Below are 20,834 nucleotides of genomic sequence, written 5' to 3'. Positions count from 1 at the left end.
CGAGATTTTTGTATCAAATTTGAGCTGCGCGAACTTATGCCTCTATGAGATCTGCTGAAAGACAAAACAAATATGTACGGGTTGCATATTTCCATGGACAAGATACTCTCTATAGCTAGATTAACTAGATTACGCATACGCCTAGTGTACTCTATTGTTAAGCACTTTCTCTTTTATGTTTGTTTTCCTTCCATTTTATTTGACGAGGCTAATAAGCTCCATTGATATAGTATTAACTACAACTTAGACAAGAATTTAGCTATTTACAAAAGAAACACGCACCACAACTACCCTAACTTGCCGCCTGCTCTGCTCGCCGAGTTTCTTTATGGTAATTTTTTACACATATATATTTAAGTTTTATTTTTTTTTTTTGCGCGTTTCACACGCACGCACTCCAAACTATAGTAGGCATGGCTCTGGTGGTTCACTGTAGCTGTTTAGCTGGTTTCGGCAGCTGTTGGCTTACGCCTGCGCAGCGGCAACGAACTGCACCACAGTGTTTGGCCGTGTGCTCGGCACGACAGTTTTCGTTGTTGTTGTTGTTGGTGTCGTGCCAGCAGATGCTGATTTAGTTGTTGTTGCTGCTGCCGCCACTGTAGGCGCCTCATTGCCATTGCTCGGCGCACATTCATCGCTGGGCCGCCGCTTGACCAGCATTTGGCTTGACCTGACCGCAATCCATTCGTTGCGGCCGGCATCAAACCAAGTTAGGCCAAGATTGTAGCGCCCATTGAGATTGGCGTGCTGGCAATGAGAGAACCACCAGCCACCCTCATAGTTAGCAGCACAGTGCGTCTGTGATATATCGCGATCATCGTCAATGGCCGAGAATTGCATGCCCTGCTGATAGTTGAGCGCATCGGATGCATTCCCACTATACTCGCCAATATGCAGTCTATAGCCATCCGAGCGAGATGAGATATAGAAATGCTTATACTCAGCCACCCAATTGTTGTCATAGATGTCCTGCATATGCACGCGCAGCTGGGTGCAGTTGTTCAGCGTCAGATGATGCAGCTGCTCATTGCCAATCCAATACTCGCCGCCCGGTGTGCCAAAGCCCTGGGCATAGTCCGCCCAGGAACGATTAAAATCGGCGCTGCCATCAAAGCGACGCTGCACTGTCGTCCAGCCATCCGCGTTGCAGTGCGTCATCAGCGGATGATGCTGCCCAGCGGGCGCTATTAAGTGCAGGCCATCCACTTGCGTTGACAGCTCGCTGCAGTCCTGCGGCAGTTTATTCACAATCGCCTCATACTGGGCCTCGACGTTCTCCAATTCGGCGACCAACGTTTCGGCCAGCTCATTATCCGTTCTCAGATCTGTCAATCCTTGCGGCTGCTGCGGCTTCTGATGATGTGGACGCTTGTGCGGCTTGTTGAGGTGTGAAAGCTGTGGGTGACAAAAGAAAATAAAGTAAATATGTTTACATGCCGGAAATCGAGCGCAATTTTCTTAAAATTAAACAAATAAAACGATTGCAAAGCGAAGTTTTGAAAACTTATGGCATTGAGTTAGGTTAGCGTTTCCAGATGTAATTATATATACTATCGGCATCGAAGATAGGTCTGCCGATTATTGAGTGTATCGATTAATCATCAATAAATACTGTTTAGCTGTAGCCCTAGTCAAAGTCAAGTTGACTATATGCTGTTGCGACTTCTTACCTTGTTGTGCAGCTCGTCGTTAACAAGGGATTGTATGCGATCCACATTCGTTTGCAGCTGGTCGACATTGCTGACCAGCTTCTTGACACCCTCACGCTCGTCCTGCAGCACGCTGACGCTTACGGCCATGGCCTGCAGGGAGCGTGCCGCATTTTTGTTCTCCTCGCGCACCAAATTCTGCTCGGAGCTGATTTGCGCATTGGCAAACTCCAGCTTGGATATCTCGTGGCGCAGCTCTGGTATGCTTTTGTCCATTTTACTCTGCAGCCCCTCGACGTCCTCCAGCAGCTCCAGCATCGAGGTGTGCAGCTTGTCCAGCGTCGCAATCTGACGGCTCAAATTGAAATTGGCATTCGCGATGCGATGCTGCTCCAGCTCAATGCTGCGCACCCGCTCGTCAATGTGATGGTACTTCAGCTCGTTCACCTGCCGGCGCAGGCTGCGCTGTGCTAGCTGCAGGCTGTGTATCTGCTGCTGCTGGAAGCGGCAATGGCGGCGTCTATGGTCGGCCAGTTCGCTGCTCGACATCGACCGTGACTGCAAATGGAAATGGAAATGGAATGTGTGCTTGGGATTAGTTTGATATGCTCAAGTTGCGTGTAAAGTCGCTTAAAGCATTCACTTAAGCACTTTTGCCTGATACCCTTTTGCGTTTGATAGAAACTAGGTATGTTGGCTTGGTGGGAATTTATGATACAGGCAGAAGGAGGCGCCCCGTAATATATGCCGATTTTATAGTTAACTTTATTTCATATTATCGATAACTTTCCGTCTTTCGTATGTATCAAGAGATTATGATTCAAGGTACCTGTAAATGGCTTTAAGTTTAACTAGATTCTAAATTGCGCTTGTACAGGGTATCGCCTGGTCGTGCGCTCGCGACTGGAGCTCTTTTGTTTGGTTTGTCCTCGTTGTCGTTGTCTTGGCGCACTTGTAATATGCATGTGTACAGAATTATGTGCAGGGAATTGAATCCTAAATCCATTTATAATAAATGCATTTCATAACGCACCGCAGCAGTGCCATACAACTTTGCCACAAATACACGCACACACACACACACACACACACACATACATATACAGATTGAGGACTTACAAGGATGAAAGGCGTGTACAACAATAATGTCAGCGACAGCAACGCGCTAAATCCCTGGCGTTGAGTGTGTATGTGTGGGTGTGCGAGTGTTTATGCATGTGCGTCTGTGTGTGCATAGACACGCCCACAGACACACACACACATGGACATTAACCTAAGGCAACTTGGCAGCTGTCTATGTTAGCCTAAAAAAAAAGTGTGTAAGTAGGGTATATAAGCTACTTAATCGACATTTTTATTTTTTAGTTTTAAATAGTTGGATAAGAAATGCTTATTGGGGGTTGTATGCCGATAAAAAAAATTCTAGAAAATTCTATTAATCTCTTCTCTCAAAGTTAAATACAAATTTGGTGTTAAGGCACTTGTGACACGTCTACAGGGTATTAGCTAGTCGTGCACTCACTATTGCAGCACTCTTTCTTGTTCTTTCATAGATGCAGAGCACCATATAGTAATATAATTTATCTGAGTGACAAGCGTTAACCAAGGTAATGTCATTTGGGTCACATTTGTGATTTGTGAATGCAAATGTAATGAATACACCAGCAGCATTGAAACGTATACAGATGTAGATACAGGTACAGATACAGATACACATAGAGATACAGGTGCAGATACAGATACATATACACGCAGATATAGCTATATACATTCCTGTAGCCTGCACGCTTCGCTAGCCTTTCATTAAAACAAGAAAAATGATAATAATTATAATATTTCGTATTCCATCCGAGCTTTTGTACATCCCCCAATTGAAATGTCTCTCATAATTGCCTAATAAAGCAACTCTCAAATACGAAAGTAAAAGAAATATGTTGCTAATGAATAAAAGTAGACGAAAATGTGAAAAGTGAAGAAGTGAATAGCTACTTTTTTGCACACTGCTTAATTATGCGACACAGAAATGAAAACAAAAAGCTATTGCGATGGCAACAAGAGACAGAGACAGATAGAGAGAGAGAGAGAGATAGATTATAGAGAGCGAAAGAGAACAAAAGTTGATTACAAGCTTATAAATCAAAACTTTTTAATACGCTTTTTGTTTTGTTACATTTACAATAACAAAACAGGCAGCTCCATTAATTCGTTATTATTAATAGATGACTTTTTTGTACTTGTTTTTTAGTTTTTTGATTCTAATAAATGGATCATCATTTCTAATCCATATATCATTCAAACATTTACATAGGTTTTTTGTAGAGTTCCCACTAGATTTATTTATAAATGGAAAACTATTTTTGGTATTTGAAATAATTGAAACCTGTTTTTATTGAGATCATCTTTCATTTAACTGCATTCTGATTTAGTTGTGATGTGTAAAATTTGGTAAAATATATTATATATTTTTGGGTATTATTAGGCGACTTGCTGAGTTTGTCAAAGATACGAAAAATGTTTAAAAATTATATTAATAACGGTCGGGTCCCAATTCCGAGCAGTTATGAAGGTTTATACATACATATATAAACAGAACAGCTTGGTAATGTCAACCCGAATGCGTTCGACATATTGTCACAATTATTTAAAATAAATATTTATTTTGTAAATATTTTTAGCACTTTCAATGGTTTTAAATTCAATTATTCAGATCTTTGCGAAAAATATGAGTTTTGCGAGCATGCCAAACTTGTGCTGCCAATCCAAGTGCGATTGAACGAAATTTTTCAGCTCCTGCTTATGTTTGCCTTGCCTCAACGCACGTCTTGACGGGGGGCAAGAATTTGCGAAGAGGTGGGTGAATGGGCCACTTGGCAAGGACGTTGTGCATGGTGAAAAAAAAGCGAGGAAGCGCCGTTTGCTGTTTTATGCGAAAGGTCACGCACATTGGTAATACGCCACGTTCGACAATGAGTCCAATATATATGCATATGTATACCTATATACTGCTAAAGTATATATATAAATTTATATGTGTTTAAATGTGTAGCTGAACAATGCAGGAAGTCGGCTGCGACTATCAAATAGGTGCTGCACGATTTACGGCGTGGCGACGTCAACAATATAATTAAATGTGATTTATGTGCTAACGTCCACTGCCCCCTCGCCCACTGTGCCGGCAGCCTTAACGTTTACCAATTAACAAACAGTCAAAGGACGAGGCCAAATAAACAATTTTAAAGACATCTTGTGGCAAGTGACAGCAGCGCTAATTGAAATCGAAATTGAAGCATAAATATTTTATGCACGTGTGTACGTCTGTGTGAGCGAGTGTGTGTGTGTGTTATAACAATTAAGAAATGCTAATCAGGCAAAACGAGCAGCCGCTGGGCTAATTAATTTTCAAAGCCGCACACACACATGACACACACACTTGACACTAACGCAAACACACACAGAAACAGAGACACACACATAAAATGCATAAACCGCTTGGGTCGCAGCAAGGATTAAAGTGAAATTTTACATGTTGTGCTCAAGTGAAGGCTAACAAGGATTTGCTATTAGCGTCAGCTATGCAGCAGCAGCGCTCTATGTGTGTGTGTGTCGGTGTGTGTATGTATGCATGTAAGTGTGTGTGTGTGTGTGCAGTGCAAATAGAAAAAAACCTCGCCGGCTGCTGCTGCTGCTCCGCGCTGAATTGTCGTAAAAATTTAATAGGACTTTTGTGTGCCGCTCAAAAAGTTACACACACACACACAGAGACTATAAGCGTGTATGTGTGTGTGTTCCTGTGCCACAAAATGCCATTAAGTTAATGCGCATTTAGGTGCCAACATTGGTTGGTTGGGAAAGCTTGCCTATTTTTTCATATATTTAATTTAAATTTTTTGTGTCCAAATGGCAAACGTGTGCAAAAATTGGAATATAGCGCGCGCACTTTTCGAACTAAGAATTTTAATCAAGAGAGTTGCTATAAAACTCAAGAGGCGCTTTCAAATTAACGAAAATTTGACAAACCAAGGTTCACGCAAATACCAAGCACAAAAGCACCGCAAACATAAATTTATGCATGCATGCAAATATGTACACATAAATATAGATGTTTACAAGCTGCGCCGCTTGGGAAACTTAGAAGCCCGACCGCCCGCCCAATAATAGAAACATGACGCACTGCCACACATATGAATCTCAAGTGTATGCCAAGTTTCAATAAAGATAATTTCGCTCATAAAATAAATATCAACTACGAGCACTGCACATGTATGTAAATGTAGACCCGAAATGAGGAAAAACAAAAAGGACAAAATATGTATGGCAACCAGAAAATACAAGCACTCCAACAATCAAACAAATTGCCAGCTGCAGCTGAGTAGCTGGAAGGTGGATATCGGTGGCAAGGAAAGTAACATAAAACAAAAGCCAGCACAAATATCAACATAAATAAGGTAAAATGCTGGAGCCCACTCGTGTGCTACGGAATACAACAAACCAGAGCAAAAAAAAAAATAAAGTAAAGAGAAACAGGAAAGAAAATCAGATAGCTTTCAGCTTTCGGATGAACACTAGATACCCTATAAAACATTTCCGTGATTAAATATATATATTAAATATATGCTATTTACTTGTTTTATTTGTATTCATGTGTTACTTTGTATTTATATTTGTGTGTATTTATTTATATTTATTTTTATTGATTTGTGCTCATATATATATTTTATTTATTTTTATTTATTTGAATACAATTATATGTATTTGTATTTCTATCCATTGATAGTTCCCATTTAAATCTATATATCATGCAGATAAAATATTTTTCAATAATTTATTTACAAAGGTGAGAAACTTTAGCCTTATCGACGCATCTCCTAATGTTGATCATGAATATATATGTTTCAACACATAACTGTCTTTCTTTGCCACAATATTGGAATACCCTCTGCAAGTGATACTCTAATAAATCCAAAAAATACATTTTTTTTGGTCTCTTGCGCCCGAAACCGGATCCTCTTGTCTTGCCGATGGCTGCTGCTGTCTGTTGCTGTCTGATGCTGTTGCCTTCTACTCCTGTGCCTGGTTTTGTGTCTGTTCCGCATTTGTTTGCCTGGCTAATTTAACAGCAAGTTTCTCATACACGATATATGTTTACCCATATATTGCCAGTTGCCACTACTGCTGCTGCTGGGGCTTTTGCTTTTCTTTGGACGCCCCAATGCTGGCAACAGTCGCATCAATAACCAATGATAAATATTTGCGTTCAACTGTTGCTAGTGACAGCTTCCATCATGCGATTTGTTATGCCAGCCTTCAGCTCGAGCTCGAGTTCGAGTCCTTGTGTGTCTGTTATCATCTCGTAGTACAGCATTTCGCTTTGTTATAAATCTGCACACATTGCAATTAGAACATCATTTTTTTTTTTTTTGTATGTGCTTGGGTTCAATTTACGGGCCAGGCAACTTGTCACTGGCAGCTGCTCCTTCTTGATGTTGCCAACAGTCAGTTCTGGGCCTAGGCCAGTTGAAAGGTCTTGCCATCAATTCGAGTTCAATTAGTATCAGGCAATTCGACTAAGTGCCAGCCAGCAGCATCAAATAAACATATACAACGGCAAACCAGCAACCGGCAACCGAAGAGGCTTTTACAGTCAGCTTCTCATAGCTGTCAGAATGATTGGCAATTACCGCAACCCCTGCCATGTCCGATACCCAAATAAATATTGTCCCCAATTTAAAGTTGTCTTGATACAAATTCTTTTATCAGTTAAATAAGTTGTTCAAGCAACTTGATAGACGGTTTTCGGGTGGCCTAAAGTCTATAAAAGCTGACTACTTAGTACAAAAGTTGGGGCGGGGCGCAGTCATTGTCTGTGAACATTTGTCCTTTTTTCGTCATAAAATAAATATAAATAAAAGCAGCACTTCTACAATTTGTTTGAAAGTTTAAGCCGAACTGTTTGAACTGAACTTTCAGCTGCTTTGAAACTGTTTCTAAAACCGACTTTAACTAGTTAAAGCTTTCTTTTATATTATTTCAGACTACAACCTAATTATTTTCTATAAATAAAATTGGCTGGAACTTCCATACATACTTTATCAACACTGCTTGAATTTAGTGTTGAGTCACGCCCAAATTGGTTTTATATCATTTTATTCCCATTTTATTCCCATTTGATCATAAGCTCAAAAAATGTAATTCAATTCGAACTAGTGTATCTGTAAACCATTTAAGACCCGTTTATTTTTTAATTCCGCTTTATGCGCCAACAATATACTCATGCATGTACGTTTTTATATAGCGCTAACCAACACTGAAATTCAATTGTAAGCCTTGCGCTTCTTCTAATTTAGTTCTTTCAAAGCATTCCATTGGGGTTTTTTGGGCAACATTTTTGTGCAATTCACTTGCTTTCCTTTTTTTCGGTTTTTTTTTTAACTTTTAATCAAATTAGGGACAGCTGATTTAATTTAAACATACACGCACACACACACACACATACACACACACTGACAGAATTTTTTGTTAAATTTATTTTTATGCATATTTTTGCGGCCACCTGCGCAATTTGATTGTTGTGCCATGCGCTTTGTTCTAATTTAATCTAATTTCTGCTTTGCTGCGCTTTTATGATAACAATTTTTAAGAATTGCTTTTTCTTTTGTTTTAAGTTTATTATTTTTTTTGTCTAGAGGTAGGAACAACAACTGGTGTTTGCTGTTGGTCCCTGCTCGGGTGCCGCTGTCCGTGAGTGAAATTTGGTGGGAAATATGGCATTAAAAAAATAAGCAAAATAAATAAAAAAAACAACAGCAACAGAAAAAACCTAAAAAATTATGAAAAGGATCAAATTGTGCTGAAGCATTGCGCGCATCATAAACGCACACCAACACACAACAAATACATGTATAAAACTGATTATCAAGGCACTCAAGAGCATCTGCTGTTGGCTGGCCAAAATAGGGACCTGTGCTAGGGGCCCAAAGTTGTTGGCCAGACAAAAGACAGCAGCCGTCACTGGTCTCTGACAGCGCAGCTGGCGTTGTATACCAATTTCTGCACCCCTCCCGCCCCCACTCCTTCCCATCAGTCCACCACTTTGTATCTCCCTATCTCTTTGCCACTGAAACGCTGAGGGCGATTAAAAGGTGATTTCCTGCTTTTTGTTTGCAATTTTTAGCAATTTCATTCTATATACAAAAAGTACGAGGCGTGCCCTTTAACATTATATTAATGTGTGTATGTCGAGTGTGTGTGTGCGTGTGTATGTTTCTGTGTGTGTGCTTTCGCCTGCACTCCAACAGATTCGAGTGCGTTTGTTGTGAAAGCCGCTTAAACCGCCTGACTGCACGTTTTATCGTTTTCATCGGTTTTATTGGTTTTGTTTGCCCTTTTTTTATTTTTTATTTTTTTAAAGCAATTTGTGGTCAAAATTTTTAGTGGCTGCTTGTGAATGTAATTGCTTTGTGTGCTCAACGAGGTTCACTTTTCAATCAACTAGCATTGGGGAGAGGTGAGCAGGCGGGAGCCAGCCAGCTACTACCCTAAGCTAGCAAATTTTCGGCTAAGCATGTTCTCTGACCAGTTCGAAAACTTCAAGGCAAAAGGGCAGCAGCTACTTGTAACTTATAAAATATTACAGGCGAGCAGCCTGAGGAGTGCTGAGGTGGGTCAAGCAGAAAACATATGGCTTTAAACCAGTTTTTATTTTTTATTTTTTTTGCATACTTTCTTTGGCAACCGCATGAATATGGACGTCACTTAATCCTTTTAATGAAGCACAACGTTCCAATTTTTTAGCATTGTTATACTCGCTCACAAAGTAGAGAGAGTTTACTGATTTTGTGAGAACTTATGCTTGGAATATGTTATGTTTAATATGAGAAATATCTATATCTTTCACAATTGGAGTGGAAAACTGTTAATAGACTCTAAATCAAAAGAAGTTAAATATACATTTTTTTCTTGAACTTGTGAAATTCCTTCTCCTTAAATCTGATATAGGGCCGCGTACGGGCATTATGCAGTCGGTTAAAACCAACCGCAACGTGTTGTCTTTGTTTTTGTTGTGGTTTTATGTTATGCACCGCTCGCATTTTGTCCGCCCATCTCTGGGACACATTTTGCGGCTTTACCTGTTGATTGTGCTCAAATATCTCTGTAGTTTGTTTGCAAAATGTACAAAAAGAAAGACAGAAAAGGTCTACTTGGCTCAAAATTTGATGTGCTTGGTCAACAGATATGCTTTTTAGTTAATCGAAAACCAGGTAACCTAAGGCTTGTTAAAGTGTTGTGAATACATGAAAAGTGCTGTAAGCAAAATATCAAGTCAGCCGAGCTTTGAGATTTATTATTTTGACTTAATACAAAATAAGTCTCGCTTTAAGCTTTTTTGTCAAAATAAGGCAACATTTTACGCCTTATGAGCAATAGCAAAAAGCAAGCTTAGAGCAAATTTTTGCAAAACTATTTTATCTTAAAACTATTTGGTAAAACAGAAACTAAACTTTCTGTGCATGCAAACTCTTTGAACAAAATGGCATTGTTTGGGCATAATTAGCAATTTTTTGGCTGCACTTTGAGCCTTGAAAACCAATCCTAAGCATGCCTTTTACTCTTGCATTGCAAACTTTAGTGTTTAGTAATTTACAAAAACTAACAGCACTGTTTGCTGTTTAACATATCAATTAGACAGCACTGAACTGTTATTGCACTGTTAAAGCGAGTTTTCCACTTTACAGCACTATTTACATTTGATGCCAGCAGCTGCATTATGTTGCGTAATACGTCAAAAGACAATTTTAAACTAGTTTGTAACACTGTTTACGACTTAATGCCAAAAGTGGCAACCTTTTGCCAATTTTCATCGCATGCTTGAGCATCATTTTATATAGCTACTGCTTTTTAGCTACAGGGTATTCGGCCGTATGCCCTTGAACATTTAATTTAACTTTCACTTTTGCCTTGCGCATTTTATTGACTTTAATTATAATTAAAAGTTGTTAGCATGTTGTTGCTCAGTCTGCGTTGTCTGCGATTTGCCTGACCTTAATGTTAATGATTCAGTTAGGTCGGGAAGACAGGAGCGGTTAACAATGGGGACTGTAGTCTGCGTAGCCTAAGTGGTTGCCCGGGGCGAGGCGTTGGCATTAAATATTAAATATGTTGACGTCCTGCGGTGCGTATGAGTAATTTAAGCAGCATATGAGGCGCCATTAAAAAGTAAGAACACCCACAAACACACAGAGAGAGTACTCCACTCGGCTTGGGCACTCGGCTCGTTAGCACATCGTGTCTCAGATGGCGCCTACTAAAAACGAGAGTCGCCCCCACAAAACAAAAAAACACGGGCAGCTATGGCAGTCAGGTATAAAATAAGGCATAAAATGGGCAGATAATGGCAATGGGGCGGCAGGGACCAGGCTGCCGGCGCGACGGGTCGCTTTATGAGCGCACTTAAAACGGCAGCAACAAAAGCAACATTTCAAAGCCATAAAAGCTGAAGCACACCACCTGAGCGTACATGTGTGTGTGTGCGTGTGTGTGAGTGCGTGCTTATCTGATCATTAGCATAAAGTTGGCCGACAGTCAGGTACTACAGTATGTTAGTATGTGTGTGTTTACTCACCTCTTGGCTGGCTTCCTGACTGCTGCTATTCTCCTCAATGCTGGCCGACTGCTCTACTGTCTGCTGCTTGACAATTGCATTGGAATTGGCTTTGGCTATGGCCTTGGCATTTAGCTGCCTGTTCAGCTCGTGCTTGTATTCCTGCTCCTGCTGCAGCAGCTCCTCGCGCAACTCCTGCACAATCACCTCGGTTTGCTGTTGCCGCTCCCGCTGGGCGGCCAGCTCGAGTTTTAGTTGCTGATAATCGTTGCGTATTGTTGCCAGATCCTCGTAGGCGGTGCCCTCATGTCGCACATCCTTGGCAACATTGGCGGCAGTGCGCTGCAGCTCCACCAGTTGTTTGCGTATCTCCGATATCGACTGCTGCAGCCACTCGACGGTCAGGCGCTCCTTGTTGCCGCTGTGCGTGGCGCGCAGCGTTTCCATTTCGCGTCTGTTATATGCAAAGAACATGTAAAGAGAGCAGCAAAAAGAGAATTAGCATATTTTTTAAACCGTCCAAACGTATTTTGTAGTTGGCATGTTTAATTAGCCAGCCAGCTGGTGGGCCGCAACGGCGGCGGTGGCCGAGGCGACGACGACGGCATGAATATGCAGCGAGCACACGGCGTATGCGTAACATTTTAATTGACTTTGAAACGGGCAACGTGCGCTGTGGTGCTGCGTTGGCAGAATCTAATTTAAATTGACATTTTCTGGCTAGCGGATGGCTTAATTGCCTGTGTGTCCAAAAGCAGCGAGTTAATGGGATCGGGATAGAGCGTGAGGCTTACATGAGAAAGCAGCGTCATTTTCATGCAGTTTTTCAATTAGGCACGTTTAATGGCGTTGTTTAAGCCTTTACAATAAACTCGTGCCTATGCAAAACTCTCGCAACTCTCGCCAAATAACTGCCAAAACAATTTCACACGCACGCACTTAGAAATCACAGTCAGAGTCAACTGCAATTCACCAAACGAAGTAGGAGGGAAAAAAATATAAAACTTTGCCACCACTTTACAAACGAAAAACCGAAGAACAAGAAACATGAACAACAAGTGCGAGAGCATGAGAAAATATTGTTCAAATGTAGCAAAATAAATTTTGCTTAGCCCAAAAAACACAAAACAAACAAAAACAGTGGAAAATAAAATTGTTTTAGCACTTGTGGCAGTTGGCAGGCCAGCCTCAAAGCTTGAGCGCATTTTTGTGGCATTTCAGACAATTAAAGTAGTCAGTCGGAACAGCTGAAGGCAACCACTTGCAAAGTGTGAGAACGTGAGAGAGCGTGCTGAACGGCCAAGGGGGGGAGAGGTGGGACGGAAGGGGGAGCGGGGGGGTGTCTTTCAAGTTCTGCTGCGCCCCACTCTATCACAAAGAAAACTTTTTTTCGGAGGCTGCTGCCACAGCTGTTGCCCCTACTGCTTCCCCTACTGCTGCTCCTACTGCTGCCCCTACTGCTATTTTATTTTTCACTGTCAAAAGAGCAAAGCTACATGAAATTTTCATAAAAAACTTTTTCGTTCTACAACATTTTGGTTGGCAATGTTGCGTATACGTAATATTTCAATTTGCGTGCGGCTGACTTATGCACGCGTGCATCTGTGTGTGTGTGTGCGCGTTTGGTGCATGTGTGTGTGTGTGTACACTGTAAATTTGACGACTTGAGAAGTTTTTCTGGTTTTTAACTACACGCTCAGTTACAGCTGACTTGAGCGAGCAAAAAGTTGGTTAGTTTTTATAATTATTTAAGTAGGGGAGCATTTAATTTAAAAAATCTGCTACTTCTTGTTAAACTGTTAGCAATTATTAGATTATTAATAAGATAAGTTAGTTAGTTGTGCTCGCTTGTGGCTTGTGAAAGAATCAGCTCCATTTGCATGGCCAAATATTATTTTGCAAATACAAGACTATTTTTGTATTTTTTGCGGACAAATACATTTAACATTTTATTCAAATTGTAAAGCTTTTTTTGACAAAAATGTGTATTCAAATGTTTCCAAATGGAAAGCCAAATACTATTATATTTGGGGATATTTATTTTTGTTTTTTTTGTAACATTTGTAGACATATACCAAAAAATATTTTTGCACAATTTTTGAATAAATATTTTGTTACATGTTTTTATATGCAAGGCCAAATATTATTACATGTGAAGAAAAAAGCTTTTATTAAATTTTCTTTAAGTCTATGAAAATGTGAAATCAGAAATAATTCGGTGCTTCAAAATTTATTTTAAATTCTCATTTTTGATTAAAAATAAAAACCTTGAAATATTTTATTCTATTATGAGCTTTATCTGACCGACAACACACAAGGTTTAGAGAACAACATCTATAAACAATAAATGGCATTCATGTTCGATCAATTGTTACAAAACAAAATTTAATTTATGCCAAGGATAAAAACTAAAATTCTTAAAATATATTTTAATATATTGCTATGCAATTTAAATTTGCTGCACAACCAATTTTTGGACAGCATTCGTTGGCTCGTTTACATGTCAAAGCTCAATTTATCTAAACATTTGATAGTAAAACTAAAATGAAAATAAAAAGAAAGTCAACTATTGTGCGCTCTACGCAGCACACAAAAGCAACTACGAAATTTGCACAATTTTTCGCATGGCTGCAACAGTATATTTTTGCTGCGCTCTTTTCATTTTTTGCACCTTTTGTAAACAACGATGAAAGCCAAATAAAATAAAGAAGAGAGCGCAGCACACGTCATTCAGTAAAAATTGGAAATTCTGTCAATGACATGAGGCAAATTGAAAACACGCAGGCAAAAAAAAAAGAGGACGACTGGCTGGCTCTGAAGAAAATTCGATGTGTGTGCGGGTGTGAATGTATGGTGTGTGTTGGGAAAAATTGTGAGCGCTGCGCGCACATTTTAATTATCAAATGGAAGCTGCAATGGGAAATGCGCTGAATGCCTCATCAAATTTAGACCAAATCAGTAGCGGCAAATGGCTGCCAGTTAAATGGATTACAGCAGTAGAAGCTGCACCCCTTCACCCCTTCCCACACCCTATCCATGCATATGTCCCTACGCAGAGGTCTGGCTCGTGCCGCAATCAAATAACGACTTAGTGGAGCGCAAGGGGGCACGGGAATCACATAAACCATAGTTGACATGACGTTTGACTGGCCCTGGCGACTTGTGTGTGTGTGTGTGTCTCAGCACACACGCGTGTGTTGAATTATTTACGGTGTCAGTGACAAAGTTTACGACGTTCACGACATGAGCAAACAGCAACAAAAAAGCTGCGAAACTAACCAAAGCTATTTGTACAGTAAATTAAGTGAGCGCCATTTTTGTTGGCCTTTGCTCTAGATCAACAGCGGTGTGTGTGCGTGCGTTCGTGTGTGTGTGCGTGTGTATGTGCGTGTGTCTCTGTCGATGAGACAATCATTATTAGTCAGCCAGTCTGCAAAGACAACGACAAACAAATCGAAAAGAAACTCGGGGCTTGGCTTGGCCTAGGCCTGGAAATCAGAAATCATCTACGTGCCGACCTCCCAGCGATTTCTTATCAAATGTTAAGCTGCTTAAGGAACTGGATTTTGGACAGTTTCTTATTTGTTTAAATTAACTTGCGACAAATACAAATAAAGCAAACCCAGAAATGGCAACGAAGCTCCAAATGCCCTTGCACACAATTGGCAGATGGGACTTATAGATAATGCGGAATTATTTATTGATAATTGCAAACAGATATATATTCGATAAAGTCATGCGATTTTGATTGGATTTTAGTTCGATTTTAGATCTGATAAAGTGAGCTTATCCTGATAGGATATGTGTTCTTTGCAAATGAGTTAAAGATTTTTGAAGAAACAAAAGTTCTTATACTTTTACTTATCTTCCTATAAATTTTACTTTTGGTGAGTTTAGTTCATATTTTTTTATTAAACTTCTACCTAAACTATGTTAGCTATATATCGTTTAGATCGGACCTCTTCAATGACATGTGCTGTCTGTAGCAAAAAGAAGCATTTATATTATTTTTCATAAATTTGTGTTTAAATACTTATTAATTATTTATACTTTCAGTATTAATTTATATTAATTTATATAAATATGTGCGTAGATCTGAGCATTTGACGCATATTCAGTATTTATTAAAGATTAATAATTCATGAATATATTTTCTAAATTAATCAAGTTTCTTGACATATTTATATGACCAAAGTATTATGTATCATCATTTTAACCTTTTGACATTGCTTTGCATAAAAATTAAAAAATTAAATATGTATCTGCAAAGTTATTTTGTGCTATTTGTATGGCCATGCTGCCCGCTTAAGCGCACGGCAAAATGCCTGACAAACTAACAATACACTCGGTTAGTGTATTAAATGAAAGGAAACAAAAGAAAATCCAGCGAGGCGCAAAAGTGTTGCCTAATTCGAGGCGCTGCCAAATTGGCTGCCCGCGTCCGCACAAGACTCGCACATGTGGGGCTGTAAAAATTAGCAGAGACACGCCCACTAAATGAATGCACGCCTCTGGCCTAGCTGTTTGCCTGCCTGTGACAGACAGCATTACGAGTCGGAAAAAGTTTTTGTTGAACAACTTCAGCTGGAAGTTAAGCCAAGTTGGGCCAAGTAAGAGCCCAAGTTGCCAGCTGCAAGTTGTTGCAAGTCGCAAACGAATTGTGGGTCAGCATAAAAAATATGCTACAAAATAATGCAAGAAGCGAAAGAAGAAGAAAGCGAAGAAAGTTTTGCCCGCAATAAAGCTATCACTTTGCAACTCACCTCAATTGATCCAATTCGCTGCGCATATCCGCATCAACGCTGGCCGCATCCGTGGTGAGCCGCAGGGATTTGCGTAAATTATGCTCCAGCAATTCGTAATCCTCGCGCCGACGCATCATCAGCGCATTCAATTGCTTGGTCAGCAGGCGCACCTGATCGCCCAGCTTCTGATTATGCGGCACATCCTGCTGCTCGTCCTGCCCCTTGTTGCCCCCTAGCTGAACGCCATTCGAGAGCAGCTCCAGCTCCTCCTCATTATCCTCATCGTCGACAAAGCGCAGCAGCTCAACGCTGGATGGTGGCAATGTTGCAGCTGCAACTGGAGCCGAGCTGCTTGCCTTGGCATCGCGCAACATGTTGTTCACATCGCTGACGACGCCGCTGGTGGCGCCACGCGCGCTTGCCACCGCCAACGAGACGATCAAGAGTATCAAACGCAACATTTTGTAGCGGCACACACAAGCGCTGCGTATTCAAGTACAATTTTATTTGGCTTTACTTTAAATTCGAGTTAGAATTTGTGGTGGCACAGTTTTTAGTATTTTTGTGGCATGGATTATTTATGCAAATGTTGGCCACGTTTCATGACGGGCCACCTTATAAAATGCGGCGCTAACAATATTTGAATTATGCTCGGCGCCTTCTCTTGTGCTGCTTGCCGCACGTTTTGTTTAGCTCGCGCTGCTGTTTTGTTATTCGCCGCCGCCTCCTTCGCTAAGCGGCTTTAAGCACACAACACAAAAACACACGCACGCACGCACACTAAGACGACACGACTTAACTTCCCTTTGGGAAACAGTTTGTCTGACTTTCACTTGATTGGCTGCAGCTCGCTGCGTACGAAGCAATCGGCGCGACGTTTGTCATAGGACTAAAGCGGCGCGCAGCAGCTGCATCCTTTTATAGCCCGCCAGCCGCTGCCGACGCGTTGCGGCGTCGCTCAACTCAAAAGAGAGACAGACAGAGACAGAGAGAGAGAGAGCGAGAGAGCATGTGCCTGCCGAGTGTTTAAGCGAGCGAGCGCGCAAAGTGTGAATGATTCGTGCCTAGTTGAAGAGCATGCAACAAGCAGCCAAAACAGGTTGTCCCAGCAGGAACAACTCGACCAGTGCTAAGAGAGCGCCAAATGCGAAGGCGAGAGCGAGAGCGAGCGGGCACAAATTTAAGAGCGCATTTGCTTGGCTCGCACGCTCTTGATTGCCTGCAACTATGGCAACTATTGGCGTCTGTTTTGTAAGCAGCGCAGAACTATCGGTAATTGATAATAATTGTTGTTATGATAAACAATTATGTTTAATATATTTACTTAACCTTTGCTCTGCTACAAGCTCACGTGTCTTACCTTATTTTCTTTGCAGTTTTCTTCGGCTCTGGTGTGTGTCTTTCTGTGTGTATGTGTATGTTTTTGTGTATGTGTAGCCTTCTGTTTTATATCCTTCCGCATATCCTTCTGGCACATGGCGCGCCTGCGGTGAATCAACAAGCAACAGCAGCAGCAGCAGATGGTAGACCTTATGTGCTCGACCAGGTGAGTTTAAACGTGTGTGAGCGCGTGAAGATATTAAATGTACTTGATAAGTAAGGGTATCCGTAATAGGTATCAGATTTTTTTTATATTTCACTTAATAATAATTGGATTTGAATTTGTTTGCTCTCTTGTTTGCACAGTTTTGCAATAAAAGTATGATCTATTTTTATATAAATTTAATCTAATACGCAGTCTTGCAGTTATTTATAGAGTATCTACTAGTCACGCTCTGTCTACTATAGCATTCCTAGGTATTTTAAATTGTATGTATGTTTACATGGTGATATGATATAAAAAGGTTATCTTTTGGCACTTTAATTTTACTTTTAGAAATCAATTTAGTTTCAAAAAAATATTTTTATATAATTTCCAAGCTGTCATTCGAACAAACAGGTTAAAGAAACATGTAATATTGCTCTGGTAAAATAGGTACTGCACTTTATAAGCAAATGAATTTAAAAGTCATCTTGCACTACCCACACCACAAAGGGCCTCCGGGTAAGCTCGATGTTCGGGTAAAGCAATTCAACCTAACTCTAATCCTTTTAAAGTTTTTGTTATGCATACCTGTTAAAATTCAGATAACTAATTCTTCACGTTTTCCGCGTGATTCTCAGATGTTTTGAGAGGGACATTTAAACGCGCCCTCTCTCGATTTACTTTAGGAATACTTTGTTCGTCGACTTCACAATGTTATATCTTTATCTGCATCTTCTGCAGTTGCTCGAAAAACAATTTTTCACGTCTATTGGCGAATATTTTTGAGTTTTTGCCGAGTGCAACTTTTTGAATGCAGAACGCAAAAACTGAAAGTCATTTGGGCAAAACTAAAAGCTGAAACAGCTAAACCAAAAAAAAAAAAAAAAAACGCAACTGAATGAAGTTTATTTAGCGGCATTGTTGGCCAGAGTTGGTGTGGAATTTTCAGCATTTGTGCTGGGCCAGAATGGAATATGCGAAAAATGGCGCATTCGGTAGCCATGTGACGGGTGCGCGCACCTATAAACCACCAAGGAGCAGCCGGCGGGGGCAACTGGACGGACGCCGGGTGAACCCAAAAAACCAACCCATTCTGGGTGGTACGCTTCGCTGCACACAGCCAAAGGCGGATGCGGGGCGGCGGGCGATGCGGACTTGATGGCCATGTCGTGTTGGCCAGTTGCAACAGTTGCCACCTCTGCTCCTGCACTGCACTCCCCTCTCTCTTCCGCTGGCATTGTTGCCATTTTGTCTGCGCTTGTGTATTGCAATTTGCAATATTTTCGCTTTTATTTTTTAATGCAGCGTCTGTTGGGCTTGCCGCTTCGTTCACGAAGTTGGGCAGGGGGCAAAGTTGAGGGTCAGAGTGCTGACCAGCTACATCAATGGGCTTATAATCAACTGCCAGTGCCACATGAGTTGTTGTTGCTGTTGTTGTTGTTGTTGTTGTTGTTGTTGCTCTTATTGCTGCTGTTTGCATATATTTTAAGCGTTGCATGCAGTTTAGTTTTCCCTACTTTATTTTTAATTTCTGTTGCCTTTTGTTTTGTTGTCAATTTGCGGCGCGGTGTTCTAGCTTGTTGCACATTGCATTAATGCAGGCAACTCGTGCGGCTAACAGCGCATCCGGCAATTCCCCACATCCCAATATAACCAGCCAGGAACGCTAAGCCCCCCTACACTTGGGCGTGGTGGTGGTGATGGTGGTGGTTCTGCCCTTTCAACTCTGCAGCTTGCAACGCGTCAACTTGCAACTTGCTTCCATTTGCATTGAGCTCTGCGTGCTTTTTACCATTTCATTGTCGCCTGCTTCTTGCATTTGTTGCTGCTGTCTGTTTATATTGTTATTGTTATTGCTGGTTTTTATGGCGTTGTCTCTCTGCCTTATGCGGTTCACGTTATGGTCAGACCATATTAAGCTAATGGCCTGGAAGTAAACCTTCTGCCGTCTGCCTTCTGCCAGCTCGCCTCTACTGCGGCTGCTGTTGCTGCTGCTGCTGCTGCTGCTGCTGTTATTGTCGTTGCATTTAAGCCATTAACGCTCCACTTCGAGGTTGCGAGTACTTTTACATTTGAGTGTTTTAGAATTTTATACAAGCTACCTCAGCATGTATTCACAGCTGACAGACTGCATGTGTTGCCTCAAATAAATATTAATATTCATGCATTTAGTTTTATGGTTGGGAAAATGTTTAAAAGGAAACCTATTCAATTACATTTAAAATTAAATATGCATTTAATGTTAGTAATGTTGCCGTCTTCTCATTGAAAATAAAATATATTATTTCTTTTATTTTTATTGCCTACAAACTTTTTAACAAATTTTCAAAAGATTTGATTGTCCTTTCAAGTCTTAAAAAAAAAAATAAAAGAGTAGAAAAAAAAATGAAAAAAAAAAATTGTATTATATAAGAATATATATTGTATGTGTTACATATTCAAAAATATCCTGTGCCTAATACATCAAGTGATGTTTTACATCGAATAGTGGACACATAATATATCGCGCAGGTCTGTTCTGCTTTGTAGGGAAACTGATTTCTTTAATCTCATCAATAGCTAATCATATAAAAAATCTAGAAACGATTTTAAATATATTTTATATATATTCAAAAATTTTAGAGTAAATTAAATCATGTTTAATACCTTAAATCCGACTATATATGCTTGCCTATAATTTGCAATTCAAATATTTATGCCGTTTATCGCAATTAAAATAACAATCAATGCCTGGCAAAAGGTGCGCGCAAATTAGCGCAGGTGTTTTCGGAGCTGTTCTCGACTGTTTAGTGAGCTTGTTTTGATGAGGGTAAATCGCCCAGAGACGACTGTTGATTCTTTGCATATAAACATGCAGGCAGGCACAACTCACACACACACGCACAGTGGAACACGCGCACAGTTTGTTGACCAATTTGGGCCCGGCAACGCCTCGATACAAGCTGCAATGTGCGTGGACAGGTTTCTGGTTTCAAAGGCAAAAAAAAAAAAACGTAATACAAATACAAAACGCACGCGATGCGCCCGTCTACAGTTAACCAAAAAAGTATCTGCGCAGTCGCAGCTTGAAGGCTGCGCACTAATCATCTGGATGACAACAACACCAGCAACAATAACAACAACAGCTGAGCAATGCCAACCGGCTGCTGGCTAACGGCAGGTGCAAAAAATTTTTACCACTCAAACGAAAATTTCTTACCTGATTTAATCTTAGCCGCCGTTGCTTGCGTTTCGCTTCAACTTTTGTTCCATTGTCGGGTTGCCTTGTTCTTTGCCTACGTGTATTTTTGGTTGCCAAGGTTTCGTATTGCTCTTGT

General features: G+C 40.6%; 1 protein-coding gene across 2 annotated transcripts; it reads right to left on the bottom strand.

Moving 5' to 3' along the window:
* Positions 1-20,731, bottom strand: LOC115766132 (protein scabrous). 2 transcript variants are annotated; one of them, XM_030710071.1, is made up of 4 exons: positions 20,717-20,731; positions 11,269-11,701; positions 1,671-2,207; positions 1-1,395 (listed from the first exon to the last, which is right to left on the bottom strand). In XM_030710071.1, the coding sequence occupies exons 2-4, from the start codon at positions 11,692-11,694 to the stop codon at positions 466-468; spliced, it is 1,893 nt and encodes a 630-aa protein (XP_030565931.1). In that variant the 5' UTR covers positions 11,695-11,701; positions 20,717-20,731; the 3' UTR covers positions 1-465. The 2 variants fall into 2 exon arrangements, with proteins under 2 accessions (XP_030565931.1, XP_030565853.1); XM_030709993.1 differs by lacking the exon at positions 20,717-20,731 and adding an exon at positions 16,011-16,526.
* Positions 20,732-20,834: the final 103 nt, after the last annotated feature.

This window comes from Drosophila novamexicana, unplaced genomic scaffold, assembly GCF_003285875.2.
Source record: "Drosophila novamexicana strain 15010-1031.04,08,12 unplaced genomic scaffold, DnovRS2.1 tig00000008-arrow-pilon, whole genome shotgun sequence".
Lineage (NCBI taxonomy): Eukaryota > Metazoa > Arthropoda > Insecta > Diptera > Drosophilidae > Drosophila > Drosophila novamexicana.
The sequence above is the reverse complement of the archived record's forward strand: the minus strand, read 5'-3'. Positions and strand labels throughout refer to the sequence as shown.